The 20,701-nt window shown below is 38.4% G+C and overlaps 1 protein-coding gene across 1 annotated transcript in view; it reads left to right on the forward strand.

Annotated features, from left to right (window-relative positions):
- The first annotated feature begins 148 nt into the window (after positions 1 to 148).
- Positions 149 to 20,701, forward strand: part of LOC135476398 (GATOR1 complex protein DEPDC5-like) — a 52,831-nt gene continuing 32,278 nt past the window's right edge. Inside the window, 21 exon segments of the mRNA XM_064756405.1 lie at positions 149 to 335; positions 1,185 to 1,278; positions 2,269 to 2,327; positions 2,702 to 2,787; positions 3,528 to 3,611; positions 4,459 to 4,508; positions 4,733 to 4,802; positions 5,125 to 5,265; positions 6,076 to 6,145; positions 6,410 to 6,482; positions 6,931 to 7,124; positions 7,957 to 8,091; positions 8,308 to 8,369; positions 8,963 to 9,039; positions 10,146 to 10,224; positions 10,869 to 10,929; positions 11,372 to 11,495; positions 14,159 to 14,403; positions 17,496 to 17,717; positions 18,178 to 18,281; positions 18,608 to 18,684. Of these exon segments, the coding sequence (XP_064612475.1) occupies positions 266 to 335; positions 1,185 to 1,278; positions 2,269 to 2,327; positions 2,702 to 2,787; positions 3,528 to 3,611; positions 4,459 to 4,508; positions 4,733 to 4,802; positions 5,125 to 5,265; positions 6,076 to 6,145; positions 6,410 to 6,482; positions 6,931 to 7,124; positions 7,957 to 8,091; positions 8,308 to 8,369; positions 8,963 to 9,039; positions 10,146 to 10,224; positions 10,869 to 10,929; positions 11,372 to 11,495; positions 14,159 to 14,403; positions 17,496 to 17,717; positions 18,178 to 18,281; positions 18,608 to 18,684 (2,177 nt within the window). The 5' untranslated portion in view covers positions 149 to 265.

Here is a 20,701-nt window from a genome sequence, read left to right on the forward strand (position 1 = left end):
AAATCAGTTATGTTCAGTTTTGTCACTTTTAAACGGTATAGGTGTGTATGATAAAGATATTTTTGTTGTTTTCGAACTTCTTTGACTTTACTAAATTTCAGCTTCAAATCGTTTGTCAAATCTTAGATTTTAACCCAACCATCATGGAAAACACGGTGATGTCGTCTGCAACCTTGTAAATGATTGTGTCGTTCCAGTCGTGGTGACCTTTAGCATTGTGCTAGTCTAACGCAATGACTGCTTTCAAAGAATCTTGGGTGTACATATGGCTTTGACAAATCAATCAAACATGAAAACATACAAACTTTGGCTGCATCAAAAGTCTCGGACCTCAGGTAACTGCAACAACAACAACACCATTATGTTTTTGTGGGTTTTTTTTTTTTTTTGTCTGAGCAGCCCGATACTGCCGTCAGTTTTAAACTGTTAAAGACCAAACTTGTTTGTGTCATGACACCAGCATGAAATATTTTAAAAAGTGTTGATCGAACTAACTGTGTAAAAAGCCAGATCGGAACATGTTTCACTGAGGGAATTTTCCACATCACATGATCAGTCTGACATGACAGACTGGACGGTAATAAAGACCGGATTAGAGAGGGATCAGCTACACATAAGCAACCATAGCACACTCAAACTACTACATGGACATATACCAAGCAACAGCAACAGCATTTCAAGCTATCCAGACATGCCAGAAATATGCAATGGTGATTTGGTAAAATCATGGAGGTAGAATACAAGGAGGTAAAACAGGTTGGCCTCACATACATGCTGTGGCATTGTACTCTGAATGAAACTTCCTGTCGTCGTGCAGTCTTTCATGTTCAATGATACCGTGCTTCAGAGCGCGTATGCAAGCCAAGGTTAACAGGATCTGGGTAGAAAAGGATCTCACCATGTGCACTTTCCTTGAGTGAATATCATTAACACCAAATTTTTGTGTACAAGAAAGATGTAAAGGGTCATTTTTTAAAATGAAAATGAAAATAAAATGAAAAGGGCTAGGCCTATGGCCGTACCAGCACTACTGCTTCCAACGCCACTGAAAAGGGTGCATGTCTCAAAAGCACAGAGACACCCTCCTCTCCACCACCACTTGCCCAAGCTAAACCAGTAAGTAAGACAGGTGCATGTAATTATGATGTTTGTGTAATGACGTCTTTGTGATCTTCTGTTCCCAGATCCGAATGTGGATATTGTGATAAACCCAAAGGAGTTCCCTGGATTGAAGGCCAAGGATATCCTGGAGATTTACCACCCAGATGAGGAGTATAGGTAAAGGATGTTCTTTAAATTTTGAAAATTTGCAGAGATATGTTAAATTTTTCACAGCGTTTAAGATAGATGGAAGAATGAGGCAGTCGGAAATTTGCACCCAGCTCCAGTAACTGTAACTGTATTTCAGTGGTATATATAGACTTAAAAGCATCATTACAGTTTTTGTTCCCGCAGTGAATTTATGTATGGAATTTTCTTTTAAAGTGGGTAACTTCCTTTAACTGGCATTGAGAAGTTAGACCATGGTCATTAGTCAAAAGTTTCATGGGGCCACTCCAAGACATTGCTATCGTGTTATACAAAAAGTTGTTTAACAAATTCGCTGCCTTGTATAACTTATGAAGTGGGTTGAATTTTGGACTTTTTTCAAATACATTGAGCATTTAGGATAGATGTATGGTCTTAATATACAGAACATATGAAATAAAATATTCTTGAGTATGGTGATAAACAACAATCAAGTTGGTTAAATTGGCTTGAAGTCGCGCGACCAGAGATCAAATCCACGTTGGGTCATACCAAAGACTTGTTGGTACTTGTTGCTGCCTTGCTTGGTGCTCAGCACTAAGAGGTTAGAACGAACAAACAGGGACTGGGTGGCCCAGTGTCAGTATAATGACTGGGTGGGGTGTCATGTTTGGTGTCTTCAGTGATACATCAGTGGCGGCAGCACTTTGGTGGCATGCCAAAAGAAGTGACAGTACTCACACCTAATGACACCAGGTCATCATATGACTGAAAAATTGACAAGTACAGTGTTAAACCTCTAGCATTCAGTTAATCAGTCATTCATTTCTGGGATTGATTTATTTTGACATTTGTAATATTGTGTGTTGGTAATATTGGCATAATATTGAAGAATAGGTCATTAAACTGGGACAGAATTTAACCATTTTGTTAAAAAATTTATGTCAGGGTTTATCACAAATGTCATGATTGATATCTATGAAATGATGGATATAAAGGATTCATTCATTTTCCTTCCAGTCGCCTGCTGCTACAGTTTGAAGAGTTGAATGATGAGCAGAAGCAAATTAATCAAAAAGGTATGATTGGAGTTTTTCACCAGTTGTGTGGAGAAAACGTTTTTGCCCATATGCAGGTGTAAACCAGCATACGAAGACAGAAACTCCCGATTCATCTTTACACAAGATGTGGCTAGCTGTTTGTGGCCTCATGACCAAGTTGCTGGAACACACAAGTAGCAGGTTCAAACCCAACCTTGGACAGGAAATTTGTGAATTCCTTTAAATATAATTTCCCTTTTTGTTATGCCTTTTGTCCTCATCCTCTGTCTGGTAAAATGAACAGTCTTAACATTATTGGAATTTGTATTACACCCTTCATGTTCACCCGCACATATCTTTTAGCTTCTTTCCAGCTTACATCATAAATGTTAAACCTGTCCATGTCTTTACAGAGACAGTCAGTATTGACCAGTCTATCGCCACTGCCTTCCAGCTGCGAATGTACAAAGATGTCTATGTCCAGAAAGTTAACCCACAGGTAAGAAAGTTGTCTGTGTCATAATAAACGAAGCGCTCTACAAAAAATCCTAATGGACAAAGTAATTGGCACATTCTGTAGGTGCCTTCATCCATTTTTCACTTCAGTTATTTTTCTGTTAAGTCAAATTATTAATAGAAATAGACTGACTGCTTAGACTCTTGAACTCCTGAAATTCTTTACTGTCTTTCCTAACTTTTGGCTGTTTGCTATGACCTGGTAATATTTCAAACTCAGTGTGTTATTTCTAGCTTTATGTGGTACATGTAGGCAGTTATTTATAGTTTTGAAGTGATGTCATAGCTGCACTGAGCCAATTATCCATACACTCTTTAGTCACCTGGCTACAGCACTGGAGGTGAAAACAAAAACCAAATTTAACCGATGTGAGATCGGCCTTCAGTAAGATTTTAACATGAATAATGAAAAATATATCTTGTAAGTAATTTTTTTGGTAGTTTCATTGTCTTGTAGCTCTTTAAACTTCATAAATCGGCAAAAATCAGCATTCACCCATTTAGCTTCATGTTATTTATCACCCTCTGATTCTTGCGAGTATCCCAGATGCTCAAGGGTAGGAATTCTCCAGTTTCACAGTTATCATATTTCTTGATTTGGATGCACCCATTGACATTATGCTCTGCCTTTATGCCTTGTGCTGTCTGTTTTTTTTTTTTTGGAGTGTGTTCTCCAGACCTTCAGTTATTTATATTGTCATCTGCTATGCATTGTTGTCTCAGGATGTTACCCTGGACCTGGTGGAGCTCCTGTTTAAGGAGCAGTACTACAGTCGAAGTGATATGTGGAGGATGAGGAAGAGTCTGGTAAGGGAGGCAACTCTCTCTAATACAACAAAGTAATGATTGATGGAGCTCCTGTTTAGGTTACACGAGCACATCGGTTTAACTTAGTGTTAATGTCGTAAATTTGTCAACTGTAACCTCAAAAATATATCCACTAACAATACCAACATATGCAGCTTGCACTTTTCTCTACAACATAAGACAAGCATGACAACCATTGTTTTGAGCTGTGAATTAAAGTCATAGTATCTTGATAACCTACACGGGGGTGGGTGGTAACACAAAGCAAAACATATTCAGTTCTATCGAAGGTAGACAAAATTCTGTTGTACATTGTATTTTAACTGGGTGCAAAATAGCAGTGTAGCAATTTATAGTGTATCAACAACCTAACATGTCTGTATGGCAGTATTATCCAATCGGTGCTCCTTCACTCTTTAGTTCGGAAGCAAATCTTTGACCCAGTTGCCCGAATTACGCATGTGTAACATTAAGAGACGTTATTTTGCTGAGTCTGGTTAGGGAAGTAGTCAAGGATTTCAAGATGATGATGATGATGTGGGATGTAAGTTGTGACAGGTTGGTTAGAGGGGTTAATCTCTCAGGAAGAGTTGTGAGGGGTGGGATGGGGATATGAATGGGGCCTGGCGTGGGATGGGGATATGAATGGGGCCTGGCGTGGGATGGGGATATGAATGGGGCCTGGCGTGGGATGGGGATATGAATGGGGCCTGGCGTGGGATGGGGATATGAATGGGGCCTGGCGTGGGATAGGGATATGAATGGGGCCTGGCGTGGGATGTATATAAGTTACACCTCTATTTAACACATTACGGTCACATAAACATTCATTTTCTACTTATTTCAGGTGAACACTTGTGCATATTTGACCAAAAAAGTGGCATTTGCCGACATGAGGTGAGAAAGCTCACTGTGGTTTTTGTTATCTTATAGTTCAGTACATGTATATGGTGATGAAGTAGATACACGTATCTTGGCTTGAGATTTAAGTAAAGTGTAATGTCTCCCAGGAGATAAATGTATCGGATTTACAATGGACATCAAGTATGAAGAATGCAGCATTGGTAAATCAACAGACTTAATTTGAATTGAATCTGAATCTGACATTTGTTTCATTGTAGAGCACAGGTCAATGAACTTTGGGCGAAAGGAGAGAAGGTGACGTGTGGTGTGGTTTCTGAGGACACTAGGGTGAGTTGCCTCCCTTTTCTGATCGCTCTATACCATATGTCCTTGCTATAGAGTTGTTTGCTGAATACTGGTAATTCAGTGGTTTTTTTCATCGACATTTCATCAATCTGTATAAATATCTGTATTATTAATTGGCATGCTGTATACCAAGTTAAAAAATGATTCTACCCTTTTGCGTAAGATTTTCCATTTGTAAATGATATGTACAGTTACACACTGTTCACAATATTCCACTAATTCACAACCCATTACTTAAGAAATTCTGAAATGCTTTATACCAGTGTTGAAACAGTAGTTAACTTTTGTGTCACCTTGCTGTCAGATCGTGTTCCGTTCCCCAACAGCTGTAGTCAGCATTTTCATACAGATGAGCTCAGAAATGTGGGAATTTGACAACTATGGTGATCTGTATTTTGAAAAAGCTGTGGATGGATTTTTGAAAGACCTGTTTGCAAAATGGAAGGTAAAAATAAATCTTACTTTTATGTTGTTTGGCTCTGCAAGTTTCACCGAACTCCTCAACAGAGCATTACATCACCTTTCGCTTTACATCACCGCCACCAATAGACAAGCTTGAACTTTGGAGCCTGTGAGACACACCTGGGCCTGTTTTCACTTAATCTCATCACTTGTCTCCTCCCGCGGAACTATTTAATCAGCATTCATCAATAAAATTGTTTTTGGTTTTGGTTTGAATCATGTTGTACATACTCTAGATGAAGAGAGCGTATGTGTATTAAGTAATATCATAGATTTCTGTACGAAATTTCCTACTGGTAGCAGTGATGTAAAGCGAAAGGTAGAGAGCAATACATGCATTATAAGGAGTGTGAAGTTTCATGTGTGAATGATACCATTTAGATTCTGTTGTAAAATGACACCTAACAGAGTAATGTATTGTAAATGCAATGTTGAACTTAAAATCAATTCTACTTTAACACTTTAGCATTAAGATCAGGATAGAAAACCTTCAGATTAAAAGGCATAGCAGAATGAGGAATTTCCTGGTTGTAACTTCAGCATAAACCCCATGTGTACTGCAGAAGGCATAGTGATAATACTACACACAAGTCATAGTAATTATCACCCTGTTTGTGCTCTTAGGGCTGTCCTTTTTGAGACAATGTAATGGCTTCCACAGAAACGCGGCCAGTAAGGTTACAGTACTGAAGCCACCTCTTGTTGGTTCAGCTATGACTGAGGGAAATACTCTTGAGCACAGCGTGAAATACCATGGAGATAAATAAATAAATAAATGTTTGTGTTATTGCAGGAGCAGAATTGTTTACATGATGTCACAATAGTGCTGTTTTCAAGAACATTCTTTGATGCCAAATCAAGAGGTACATGTTTTTTTTTTTTTGGTTTTGAGGAATTTGTACTGTTCATGTGGGATTAGTATGCCAGCTTTGAGACTCGTATTCTATGTAGGTATGACTTAACAGATGTAACTTTGGACTCTTTATTTAAACTGTAATCCTGTGACTTCTGAAGCATATTGTTTCTTAGTGGCATCCACATGGAGGTCTGATATGATCGCAGTAGTCTTAATACTTCATGTATACTTATCTTTTTATAAATAGCACAATTTTTGTCTTCTCTGTCAGATGAGTTCCCAAGGTCAATGAGAGATTGTGTACAGCAGGACTATAGAGGGCGCTTTTATGAGGACTATTACAGGTATGCAAGTGTTTTGAAGCTTACCTGTGAACTGTAAGCTTCAAAACTATAGAAAGAAACAAAACGATAACAGAATATAAACATATTTCACATTTCACAGAATAAATAATTGAAGAAGAGAAATTTATGTAGTTAAAAAGATCAGAGAAACAGTCAAGCATGATTAATGTTTGAGGTAAAGAACTAACGTTATTTGAATTTCCATGAAGTTTCGGTCTTGTTCTTGCAGTGATATTTGAAGAAATTGTTTTAATAATCATTTTATCAATTTTTGTTTTTTTCAAAACCAGGTGGAACAAGAATTGAAACACATTTTAATGCTTAAAACTGTACAATTATGGCTGAGGAGAATTTGCACTACGGCAGGTACATATCTGTGCTCTGGATGTTTAAGAATAATATATGAGGCAAGTATTTCAAGGAAAAGTGTTGTTGTTGTTGTTCTCAGGGTAGTGATTCAGAATGAGAGGTATGAAGACTGGACCAGTACACTTGTTCGACTGAAGACACTCTTCAACGAGTACCCACAACGAGTCCTGCATTACCACGAAAACAGGGGAGATAACCAGAAGGTCCCCACAGCCCACAACTCGACAGCCGCACAAGGCAACTTCCTGGAAACCTTGAACATGGCGCTTAACTGTGAGTTCTGAAAATAGTTATGTATGAGTAAGTAATTCATCATTTATAGCCACCTAAAAAGGTTAGAGAACCAAGCAGGAGACCTGGGTTCAGTTCTATGTTTGTGACTTTTGTATTATCATACACTCTTGGTTCTTCCTCTCTGGGTTAACTGTGTGTGTATTTTGACTTGTTTGTCTTTGGCCATATCCTTGCATTGTGGCAGCACTGTAAATGCTCAAGAAATGGTTGTAAATTGATCCAAATAGCGATAGAACCAAAGTAAATATCAAGCAAACATACCAACCTACTATTATACATGTAACATGACATTTAAAAGAAACTCATGATTTAGGCTTGTTAGATATTATCACATTTACTTGAAGTACAGAAAAAACTATGGTCTACAGCTATCTGTGCCCATACATTTAACTTACAAAGCAAAGAAGTACACTCACGTTTTCATTTAGTGCCATCATATTAATGTATTTAGAGGCTGAATAAGTGACATGGTCAAATCATGTGACAGAATCACTCACGTTATATGTTCATCTGCAATGCCCCTCATGATTTTTCATGAATTCGTGAGTTTGTCAGTTGTTTTGTCAGTTTTTTCCTTCCAATTTCTTTCTTTTTTGTGATGTGTTTGTCCTGTAACTGATGCTGATTTTTCAGTACATGAGAAGTCATGTAAGGGCCATAACTTTGGACGGAACAAGGAAATCCCACCATCCTGGAAGTCAAAACTCTCTTGTTTTCAGGCTCCTACATCCTCTTTATGCTCATCGAGTTTGCTGTTAAATCCGTGTATTTTTGTCATCTATTTTCATGCATCTGTTGCTGCTGTTTGCAGTGTTTGAGAAGTGGTACATAGACCGTAACTTTGACAGAACGGGGAAGGTGGCTGTGGTGATCACCCCGGGGGCAGGAGTATTTGAAGTGGACAGAGAACTGTGCAACATTACGAAGCAGAGGACCATCGACTGTGGTGAGTTCTTAATTGGTCAAGCTTACCTTATGTATACTTTTCTTCAATATGTTAAATTATTTCAGTGCTTAAAATAATCTCTTCAAGATTTACTTTACATTTACGTGAATAAAAGATAATCTGCATGAACCCGATGTGTTCACACATATTAAAACTGTATATAAGCTGTCACGAAATCTTAGGCTGCCTTTACTGAGCATGTATTTCTACTTGTAGGTGTTGGCAGTGACCTGGTTTGTGTTGGAGAACAACCCCTCCATGCTGTCCCACTGTTTAGGGTCAGTGCCACAAACACACTCCTTTATGCCAGTGTACCAAAAATCAGTGATCTAACAGCTATAAAATCTTTTTCTTTTTATTAATCAAACAGGGATGAATTCTCTACTTACATTATCAGAATTGTATTATATTATACTTGCACATACTAATACGGAAAATTCTTTAAATGTTCCTTGGGCCCCTGTGGCCAAGGGGGTTAGCATGCCAGCACGACCCAATGACCCAAGAGCCTCCCACCAATGTGATCACTGCAAGTCCAACTCATGCTGGCTTCCTCTCCAGCTGGACGCAGGAAGGTCTGCCAGCAACCTTAGGTTGGTCGTGGGTTTCCCCCCCACCATAATGCTGGCCGTAATATAAGTGAAATATTCTTGAGTATGGGGGAAAACACCAATCAAATAAATAAATTTAATATGCCTTTAATTTCTTTATTATATCTTCTCGCCACAAATCTTCCCTCTTCGTCTTAAAACTTTCCTATGTATTTCTTGCTAAAATTTATATATGTGAATAAGATATAAATAACAATGATTTTATTATGTTATAAGAACATACTTTTGTATTTATGATTTTGTTCATTCTGTTTGGTCAGTTTCACAACAAAAACCCTAATCAAAGGATGCAGGACATGGGAGATGATTACAACATTCCACATTGGATGAACCACAGGTAAATACAGGACCACTGGGCTGCCATTTTCAGTATTTAAGTTTCTCACCACCACTCCATTCATAATATTGAAGAAGACAAGGCATGACTGCGTAAATTTCAAATGCCACACACGCTTTCCATCCTCATGCCTATAATTTCATCAAGTTCACCTAAGTTGTTTACAATGAAATGGTTCAATGTTAACAGCCAGTCAGTTGCGATGCATCAAAATACTATGTCACAAAAAACTTTCCTTCCTTAACTTTTTTGTGATTATTTCATTGCATTGTGATATTAACTTGGTTGTGGTTCAACTGATAGCTGTTTGTATCTTGCTACTACTTAATATATTAGAAATAAAAGATGTCATTCTCTTGATAAAGATCCATACATGAGGATTGAAAACTTGTGTAGCACTAAAACTTTATGTGGAGGAGCATTGACTTCTTCATTGCTATCATTAAACCTATATACTGCATCAGGGGGTCTCTGTGGCTCAGTTGGTTAGCGCGCTAGCACAGCGTAATGATCCAGAAGCCTCTCACCAATGCGGTCGCTGTGAGATCAAGTCCAGCTTATGCTGGCTTCCTCTTGGGCCGAACGTAAGAAGGTCTGTCAGCAACCTGCGGATATTCGTGGGTTTCCCCTGGCGTCTGCCCGGTTTCTTCCCACCATAATGCTGGCCACCGTCGTATAAGTAAAACACCAAGCAAATAAATAAATCTTTCAACCCCAGCTTTTAGAAATAAGCTAAGAAGTTGGTCACAAATGTCTGTGGTATAGGCCTGTAAGTTTATTACGCTGAGCATTATGGATTCCTCTATCTTTCAACCTGACCTCTGTGATATAAATCAACAATACTTAAACACGGTATGATTACACCCCAGTCAAATAAATAAATTTACATATATGTGTATGGTGCATCATGGTTGAAGTTATGGTGATAATGAATGTGGGAGATTTTTTGGGCAAATAAACTGAAATTATTACAGTTGTTTGAGAGTGTCATTATGACGTGCAGTTTATTAAAAAACATCATGAAGGGACATGGTTATACTGCTGCAGTGCTTGTCTTCTATAGTCTCTATAGAATTCACTTCCTAATCTTGCTTTCTCTGCCACAGTTTCTACACATCAAGAAGCCAAGTCCAGTGTTTGGCCAACTCCACATTTGTACCCAGGATTAAACCTCCACCTGAAGTGGTAAATATTGACATACCCTAATTATTGAACCGTTACAATCGTCTGGCAGCTAATATTGTAATACATTCTGAGAGACTTATGATGTGTATAGAAATACTTTGCACAGTGTTGTGAAGCTTGCATTTTTAATGACACAGACAAATCATTTTTAGTGTCTTTTTCATAATAATTGTATGCATAAATTCGATCGCGAAAAGTGCTTTAGTGGTTGAAAAAGTTGAAGATTTACAATATCATGGCAACTTAAAATTGTTATACTTAAATTAAATGTTCATTTCAGGAAAGTTAGGAAATTTAAAATAATGTTTCCATCTTTACGGGAATAGGATATAATTCGTTCTTAAACAGTAAAAATATGTTGAAAAGTGCCCTCTGGATAACGTTTAAGCTGCAGTCCTGATCTCAGGCTTGAAATGGGGCATGTGTAAGACTTTAATTTGTCAGTGTTTGTTATTCCCATTCTGGCATGTCAGGTGTCTTCTGCGTGGTGTTCCAGTGAAGCAAGACTCACTGGAATGTGGACATCTATATATATGCCAGCATGTCAATGACACTGACCTCCAGCAAGGATGTGTGATGTTGAAAATGGTGTTAAAAGCCAAACAAACAAATTTACCAGACATAATTCCTTGCTGTAATTCCAGAAAGAAGCTTTGCTGAGGGGTAAATCCAAGGAACAACCCAAGTGCAAAAAGAAGAAAGAAGGTAATGAGTCTGTTCAATAATGGGAAGGACTGTTTATAAAATTGGATATTGTCTTCAAGAAATAGCTCCTTGCTGCTGTATATGGAATTCTGTTTGGTCAAAAACAGGAGGCTGTAGCAGTTTAATTTGATTGAGATAGTGATATAAAATTTCAAGTTGTCTGTTTGGAGGTCTGTTAAACATGGCATGGAAAAGGCTTAGTCTGATTCTTCTGGCACTGTGTCATTTTGTTATGGTAGTGGAATGGCAATCCTGGGTGGTAAATGTATTTTAGCTGGTAACATGTGACATGTATGGCATAAGGTTAACTAGTGCTTTGTATGCATACTGAAAATACGGCAAGCTGAACAATTGTTGAGCAGTTCGCGCCTTTGGCTTGACCAAACCCCATATGATTGTGCCAGTTTTGCTCATGTGTTTTGTGCTTATTTTTTCTTTTCAGCAGACAAGATATTTTCGAGCCCTCCTTACATTAATGAGAACGAAGAGAATTTTCAGTTCATAGACTACGATGAGTATGATGCCCAGGTGTTTAAGATCCCATCACGACCAATGAGGAGAGGGGGGTGAGTTTTACTGTGATGAGTATCACGCCCAGGTGTTTAAAACCCATCACAACCACTGAGGAGAGCAGGGTGAGTTTTACTGTGATGAGTATGATGCTCAGGTGTTTAAGATCACTGAGGAGAGGCGGGTGAGTCTTACTGTGATGAGTATGATGCCCAGGTGTTTAAGAACACTGAGGAGAGGCGGGTGAGTTTTACTGTGATGAGTATGATGCTCTGGTGTATGAGATCACTGAGGAGAGGTGGGTGAGTTTTACTGTGATGAGTATGATGCTCAGGTGTTTAAGATCACTGAGGAGAGGCGGGTGAGTATTACTGTGATGAGTATGATGCCCAGGTGTTTAAGAACACTGAGGAGAGGCGGGTGAGTTTTACTGTGATGAGTATGATGCTCTGGTGTATGAGATCACTGAGGAGAGGTGGGTGAGTTTTACTGTGATGAGTATGATGCTCAGGTGTTTAAGATCACTGAGGAGAGGCGGGTGAGTATTACTGTGATGAGTATGATGCTCTGGTGTGTGAGATCACTGAGGAGAGGTGGGTGAGTTTTACTGTGATGAGTATGATGATCAGGTGTTTAAGATCACTGAGGAGAGGTGGGTGAGTCTTACTGTGATGAGTATGATGCCCAGGTGTTTAAGAACACTGAGGAGAGGCGGGTGAGTTTTACTGTGATGAGTATGATGCTCAGGTGTTTAAGATCACTGAGGAGAGGCGGGTGACTCTTACTGTGATGAGTATGATGCTCAGGTGTTTAAGATCACTGAGGAGAGGCGGGTGAGTCTTACTGTGATGAGTATGATGCCCAGGTGTTTAAGAACACTGAGGAGAGGCGGGTGAGTTTTACTGTGATGAGTATGATGCTCTGGTGTGTGAGATCACTGAGGAGAGGTGGGTGAGTTTTACTGTGATTAGTATGGTGCTCAGGTGTTTAAGATCACTGAGGAGAGGCGGGTGAGTATTACTGTGATGAGTATGATGCTCTGGTGTGTGAGATCACTGAGGAGAGGTGGGTGAGTTTTACTGTGATGAGTATGATGCTCAGGTGTTTAAGATCACTGAGGAGAGGCGGGTGAGTCTTACTGTGATGAGTATGATGCTCAGGTGTTTAAGATCACTGTGGAGAGGCGTGTGAGTTTTACTGTGATGAGTATGATGCTCAGGTGTTTAAGATCACTGAGGAGAGGCGAGTGAGTTTTACTGTGATGAGTATGATGCTCAGGTGTTTAAGATCACTGAGGAGAGGCGGGTGAGTATTACTGTGATGAGTATGATGCTCTGGTGTGTGAGATCACTGAGGAGAGGTGGGTGAGTTTTACTGTGATGAGTATGATGCTCAGGTGTTTAAGATCACTGAGGAGAGGTGGGTGAGTCTTACTGTGATGAGTATGATGCCCAGGTGTTTAAGAACACTGAGGAGAGGCGGGTGAGTTTTACTGTGATGAGTATGATGCTCAGGTGTTTAAGATCACTGAGGAGAGGCGGGTGAGTCTTACTGTGTTGAGTATGATGCTCAGGTGTTTAAGATCACTGAGGAGAGGCGGGTGAGTCTTACTGTGATGAGTATGATGCCCAGGTGTTTAAGAACACTGAGGAGAGGCGGGTGAGTTTTACTGTGATGAGTATGATGCTCTGGTGTGTGAGATCACTGAGGAGAGGTGGGTGAGTTTTACTGTGATGAGTATGATGCTCAGGTGTTTAAGATCACTGAGGAGAGGCGGGTGAGTATTACTGTGATGAGTATGATGCTCTGGTGTGTGATCACTCAGGAGAGGCGGGTGAGTTTTACTGTGATGAGTATGATGCTCAGGTGTTTAAGATCACTGAGGAGAGGCGGGTGAGTCTTACTGTGATGAGTATGATGCTCAGGTGTTTAAGATCACTGAGGAGAGGGGGGTGAGTATTACTGTGATGAGTATGATGCTCTGGTGTGTGAGATCACTGAGGAGAGGTGGGTGAGTTTTACTGTGATTAGTATGATGCTCAGGTGTTTAAGATCACTGAGGAGAGGCGGGTGAGTATTACTGTGATGAGTATGATGCTCTGGTGTGTGAGATCACTGAGGAGAGGTGGGTGAGTTTTACTGTGATGAGTATGATGCTCAGGTGTTTAAGATCACTGAGGAGAGGCGGGTGAGTCTTACTGTGATGAGTATGATGCCCAGGTGTTTAAGAACACTGAGGAGAGGCGGGTGAGTTTTACTATGATGAGTATGATGCCCAGGTGTTTAAGATCACTTAGGAGAGGCGAGTGAGTTTTACTATGATGAGTATGACGCTCAGGTGTTTAAGATCACTGTGGAGAGGCGGGTGAGTTTTACTGTAATGAGTATGATGCTCACGTGTTTCAGATTGTTTCAAAAGTACTGAGGAGAGAAGGGTGTAAAAATAATAATTTAACTTAAATAAATAAGTTAATCACCTAAATTGTGGAAAATATGGACTATCCTAGCATTTTTTGTGTGTTGAATACATATCTACATGGTCTGAAACCCTTGAAAAACACGAAAACCATAAAATCATAAACATTAGAGAAAATAAAAAGGTGGATTTCCAGTTTTCTATTTAGTCCATTTTGGTTTTTTTTAGTGTTGGCTTGCCCATAAGACATGAAATGAAATTGGTGTCAATTTTGTGAGTAAAATAAATGTACTGTGTCTCCAGCTTCCACAACTGGACCACAGGATCTAATCTCTGCACAGCTTCCACCATCAGAAAACAGCCCAAAACATTAGCTGAGGCGAAAAAACAGCGGCAACCTCGAGACCGGCACATTTCCGACAACTTCTCGGACCGCCAGCGCGCGATGTCAGAGGAGAAGCACTCACCAACAGCCGCCATAGGTATCCCTCATCGCCACGATAGTAGAGAAAGTGCGTCGAGTTCTGTAGGATGTTATCCTATACTAGGTAGACTATCTCACTCCCTCGCATGCTGTGTAATATAACACCCTCTCACCTCCCAATACAGAGGAGCTTGAATGACCAAATGGATCCCCAAATCAGAGGTCTTTGTTTTTTTGGACATAATTAATTATTTCTGAATGGAATTTATACTCCCAAGTACTATGGTTTTCTACACCACTGGTGACCAGTGTCGTGCAACAGAAATATTCACGTGTAGACACTAAAGAAGGGATTGTTCCCATGTAAGAATGTGAGAATACAGAGAGTATGATATCTTCTAATATTGATACGCTAGTATTTCTTTGGCTGACCATGCAATTTCCTTGGTCCATTCATGATAAACAGAAAAAAAAGCAAAAAGCACAGGTAGTGTTGTTGAAACACAAACATCACTATTTTCGTATTTCATTTCCTCACTTGCTATGCTGAAATATTGAGGAAAGACGAAGCCTTATTTGTAGCATTTGAGAATTAGATTTCTTCAGATGTTCACAAATATGTATTCAAGTTTCATTCGGTCGTTCAGGTTCATCTGTGTGGTTTATGAATATGGTACATGACTTAAAATTTTACCCATGTCTGTTAAAGTTGCACATTTTGCCTGACTCTAGAATTCTGTTGATCTTCGACATTTATTTTGAAGTTCATGTGGAAGGTAGGATGATATCTTACTGGAAACATATCAGTTTCAAGACCAAAATCAATATTTAACGACATTTATTTGTCTGGGTGAAATTTTAGGTCATTTTTCATATACAGGTATGTTTGTTTTAATTTTTCAGTCTGAAATCAATTATTGCTTCCGAAAAATGTACATATATAAAGTATACCATTCGTAGATTAGATTGCTAGATTATGATTGTAGCAAAGTTAAATTGTAAAGCTTTTCTGACTTTCTGCAGTTTTAATTTTTTGCCCTTATAAATTTAAAGTTTTAATTTGCTGGTGCAATGTATTAATTTGTATTTTTATATAGACTTGTATTTTTGACTTTGCTGGTGATTATCATATTCTGTTGAAATGTTTTCTCAGTGTTTAATAACGAATTTCTATCTTAGGAAGTTTTTTCTACTCGTATGCTAAAGTTGTTTTCCTCCTACACAAAGTATTGGTGAGCAGATTGCCTGATGTTTGTCCAAGCTTCAGCCGTCATACAATGTTATGCATCGCTTGTTTTTTTAATAACTGGATTATAAATACAAAGAAAAATCAAAGAAAATTAATAAAAAAAATGAAGAGAAATTACTGTATGGTCAACTCAGTCTATAAATTTAAAAAGTTAAAGACAGTGTTGAAAATGAGGCACTGATAACATCGGGACTTCGTGTTGTCAGAAATTCTTACTATATTCTGCTGCTAGTACCTTGTAAACTGAACCCACTTGAGGAAAAAGTAAAAAGAAGATAAATCTCAATGTAAAATCCAACCATTCCCATGGTAATATTTTTTTTTTCAAGAAATTGACAGCAAAAAATTTTAATTTAAATTTCATGGAAATCAAATGGAACCTTGAACTACAGTGACATTTATCCTTGCCTTACGTGTGCAGCTCACAGTATTACCATGTCTGATTATACTTATCTGTATACATACCGGTAGACATACCAGTGCACATCTCGTCACATTTTACAGCTCAGGTAGAGCACTTTATTATGAATGGATTAATTCATCCCAGTATGTAGGTAAATAGTGTATCCATTATAGAATGTCAAAAACTGCTCGAGCTAAAGCTTTGATTAACAAAATTTGGCAATGTTGAATTCTTGCTGTAAAAGGTTTACCGGCCTTAAGTTGAATTTAAGTTTGGCCTGATCATATGCATACCTTTGTGTTCTATCCTGGCATATGTTTTGTTAGTAGTTTCAGTACAAATGTGCGTATGTGGACCTACATTGTTGGTATTTATCCCTTTAACAATTTCCTGTAATCCCCTTCCCCAACTTTTATAATGATAGAGAGCTCTTCTTTCAAAGGCCAGTTTTGCTTCCTTGCTTCAGCCTTCAAAAAGCTTTACTTTCTGAGCAAATTGTTTGTGCAGTTAGTTATGTTGTGTTTGTTGTACCAGACAGCCATTTGCCCCTGTTTATTGTAACTAAAAAGGTTCACAGTGGTTTTACTTTCAAAACCCAACCAAATCATTTTGGTAAATTCTTGCTGTTGTCTCCACCTTCCTTCTGTCTTTCATTTTGTAAAACCATTGTAACTTATTAAATGGAAACTGTTATGATACTGACACTAAATAATCAGGTTAACCAGTGAATCAATATGATTGTGTCTTTTGAATGTCATGCTTGACTTAGTTTTAACCTTGGGATGAAAAGTACCCAGGAGATGATTTATTTTGTTGTAAATTTGTGTTGATTAAGTGGCAAAATGGCTTGTACAGTTTTAAAGCCTGTTTTAAGTGCTTTGACTGGAAGCGGTGGGGGGGGGGGGGGCATTGAATTTCCATGCATATTTCTTCTTCTGTAAATTTCATTTAAATCATGTTGCATGAGAAACTACCACATTAGTTATATGATGATGTGAATCTATTATTATTTAGTGACTGACATTTTGAGCCATAACCTATGGTTTTGAACCTTTTGTCATTTGTTCGCATGTACCTTTTCTACTGTGACCTGGCACTATCTGGTATTCTCAGCTCCCTAAAACTGACTATGCTCATATATTAGCTCAAAATATTTGGAATGAAAAAAAAGAAGGAAAAAAAAAATGTTCAATCTGCATTTCCATCTTAGAAAGATATTTTAAGGTTTGTTTGGAAGCACCATATTATTATTATTTTGTGATCTTTATTTGCCTCAAAAAACTTTTTTTTTCTCAAACTGATAATTGGAAACATTATCATATTGGTAGCATGTGTGATGCAGGTATGCCAGATCACATTTGGGCAAGTTTTATGTCAACAAAATTGTGACATACATAAAGTCTAAAGTCAGAAGGTTTGACAGGTACTTGACAAAGGTTGGTGGTTTTACTCGAGGCACTCTGGGTTTTCTCCTCCTGTAAACCTGATAACCATTATATAAGTGAAAAATTCTTACACCAGTCAAATAGACAAATAACTCACAACATTTATCTTGGATTCAAAGGGAAGACAAACAGCAAAGACTCTTTGGTGTCGTCGGAAAGTGAGGAGAGCTTCCTGTGTCGACCAATCGTAGGGAGCGCTGGCTCTCCTGTTGGCCACACAAGCAGGACGTCACTGATCAACTATCGACCAAACAGAGCCCTGATCAACCCCTTCGCTCCATCCAGGATGCAGTTTAAGATGACGTCTAACAGACGCCGCTGGGTGCATGCCTTCCCCATTGGTGGGTGGTGTAAATCCTTGAGAGTTGAATCTAATTAGATTTGTAGATGCCGTTTAGAAATTGGTCTGAATATAATATTGTTAGTATTTGGGGTTTACACTATCTGTGGATAGCACACACTGACTTGTATATCGGGTAATACCTATAGGTATCTGACTCTTGGGTCACTGGTTCAAAACCTGGAATGTTCTACTTAAGAGTGAAATTTGATTGATTTCATTTTGGAAGAAACTTGAGTTTTAGCTTTTATATGCTTTTGAAAGTGCATTTTTACATTGTCCAGTGACCACACCACCTCACACTCACCCCTTCATTCCGTCTACCCTACCCTTTGCCAGGCACTTTACAAACATCAAAATGAAGGCCATAGCTAAACTGTTGAGAGCTGGACTCGAACTCCTCACAGGTGTCATACACATGGGACAAAACTCATGGACTGATTCTGTTTGTATGTTTGCAGATCCCCGGGGAGCCTCTGTTCAGACCCACCATGTCCATATGTCAGGGGGAACGGTCGAGTCAGACGAACTGGGCACCTCACCTCCCACACGCGAGGCTGTTCAGGTCTGTCTGTAATACACCTCAGTACTGAAGTCATCGGTAGGGATGGAAAAAAAAACCTGGTGGAAAAAAATAATTGGAGAAGAAAAATGTCTGGCAGGAGACTTACATATTGAAATATATGTATAATATATAATTCTTGAATTCAATAAGAAGTACTGTATTTTAAAGTTGCTACTTTTAAGTTTCATATCTTTAATAAAAATTAAATTCACTTTTACATTTCGCTATGAGTACTAAATGTTACATTAATTCATTTGTTCTCCACTTTCGCATTTCGCTTTGAGTACTATATGTTATATTAATACTTCATCATGTTGATGCTGCAGGCTGCACAGATAGCTGTGGAAGCAAGAAAGGTTATGTCTGCAAGTCAGGAAGGGGAGATAACTGACAACTACACAGGGTCAGTTCTACCATACTTTTAATTATTAGTTGACCTGTGTAAATTATAGGTGTACCTAATGTCATATACTCAAACAGTCAGCATCCAATAACAGTGAAAGTAATGTTAAGGTTAATGTTAGGGGTCATGTGTCTCAACACGTACTGCGAGTATTGAGCTCAAGGTTTGCTTGCATGTAAGGAACAATAACGAGGGGGTGATGGCCCATTGTAAAGTGCATGTTCTTCTCATTTCTTGTGTATAAGAGTCCATGTTACGGTAAATACTAACTTCATGTATTGAGCTGAAGTTTTGCAGACATGCTCTTTGGTAGCCTTGCTAAGTATTGTATTGACATATTAAGTATGTCATTGTGTGTATAATTTGGATGTCTTATTGAGTGACATTTTATGCTTTGTTCTTGTTGTACATTCTGTCATACACTGTGCCACAACATTTTCAACATCACCAAAATGTAATGATTTACAATGCCATATGGATAAGCCTTTATTTACTGAAAAGGTGCAGTATCTTTTTACATTTTTACTTTTCTTTTTTCATTTTTTTTTTTAATGTTTAATGTTTCACAAATATCCAAGAATATTTCACTCTTTTGAAGTTTATAGCAGATGGAAACTATCCAGTGTACAGGAGATACAATGCACCCCTAACAGGGTACCTGTCCAGCCAATACATTGGGCGCTTGGTGTGGTGGAAACAACAAAAACTATTCTTTGATGTTATTCATATAATGCTACTTTTGTCATCTGACAAATATCACTGAATAAGGCTCTGTGTCCACCTTTTGCTTTTGTTGTGCCTTAGGGCCACACAAATTTAAATTTTTAAATTTTTGTTCAGTGTCAGAGGAGGTTGTAAAAAGAAAAAAATTGTTTCCATTAAATACATATTACTGTGATCAAAATCCTTGAAAAGCAGGAGAATCGTATACAAATTAGGATTGGACAAGATAAAAAGGTGGATTGCCTATTACATTTTTGGAATTTTAAGTCTAGACGAGCGAGTGAAACACAAAATAAAATGGGTGTATTTTATATTAAAGTGAAAGACAACATCTGACTAATGTTTATGTCCACTGAAAGACTACCATTCAAAGTATCTTACACCAGCATTAAATATTTTTTAAAGTTTTTTTCAAGCCAGTAAAAGTTTAGTGAAACTTTGTCTTGATACAGCTTCAGAGAGTGTCCATTATCGGCAGCAAGGCGGTGTCATGTTTAGTCTAGCTCTCTAACGTTGAAGGTATTTCCCACATAAGTCTCAGCAGAAGGCTATATGGCAGATAAACGTTATGGATTTCTGTGAAGGAGGCCCAAGTGATAAATAGTTTTCTCAGAAATTGGACGTACTGGAGGCATATTTCGTGCGCTGCTTGAACTGTTGATATAGTATGCCTTTACATTTCAAGTAGCCTTCAGATGCACGGCCAGGGTATTCCTGGTTCAGGTCGTAGCCTCCGGAGGGGTTGTGCTGGTGATTTTGACCCCTATTAAATATTTACAAACTTACAAGGTTCATGCTCATTTCTGAAACAATTGCAAATAAATTTAAGCACCATTGAGGCTGATCTAGGCATTTGACTGTCGCTATATTTTATGCTTCAGTTTTGTGGTTGTGGCTGAGATGAGAGCAGTGCTAACCTGGTTATCACGGACGTCAGAAAAAGCACCTTGGCTTGAATACGTTTCAATAATTTTACTGTATTTCATAAAAGAAAACAGAAATAAATCCTCCTTTGTGTACCAGAAAGACATAGGAGCAAAATTTAAATTCTTTAATTCTCATAAATTTAGTGAAAAAAATTTTTTTCAAGATTAACAAAATTTTCAGCATTGTCCGGTGAGATGCCATGTGCTCCTTCCCATCAACCTTTGGCTTCCATAATGAGTTTTTGACTGACTCTGTTATTTAGAAACTGCTGACTAAGCGGTAAAGTGAACAACAATAAAATGTATATGTATAATTTGAGCAGAATGACTAAGTAGGCCTAGAGTCGACTGGGGAGATGAATACGGTA

Source organism: Liolophura sinensis, chromosome 10, assembly GCF_032854445.1.
Source record: "Liolophura sinensis isolate JHLJ2023 chromosome 10, CUHK_Ljap_v2, whole genome shotgun sequence".
Lineage (NCBI taxonomy): Eukaryota > Metazoa > Mollusca > Polyplacophora > Chitonida > Chitonidae > Liolophura > Liolophura sinensis.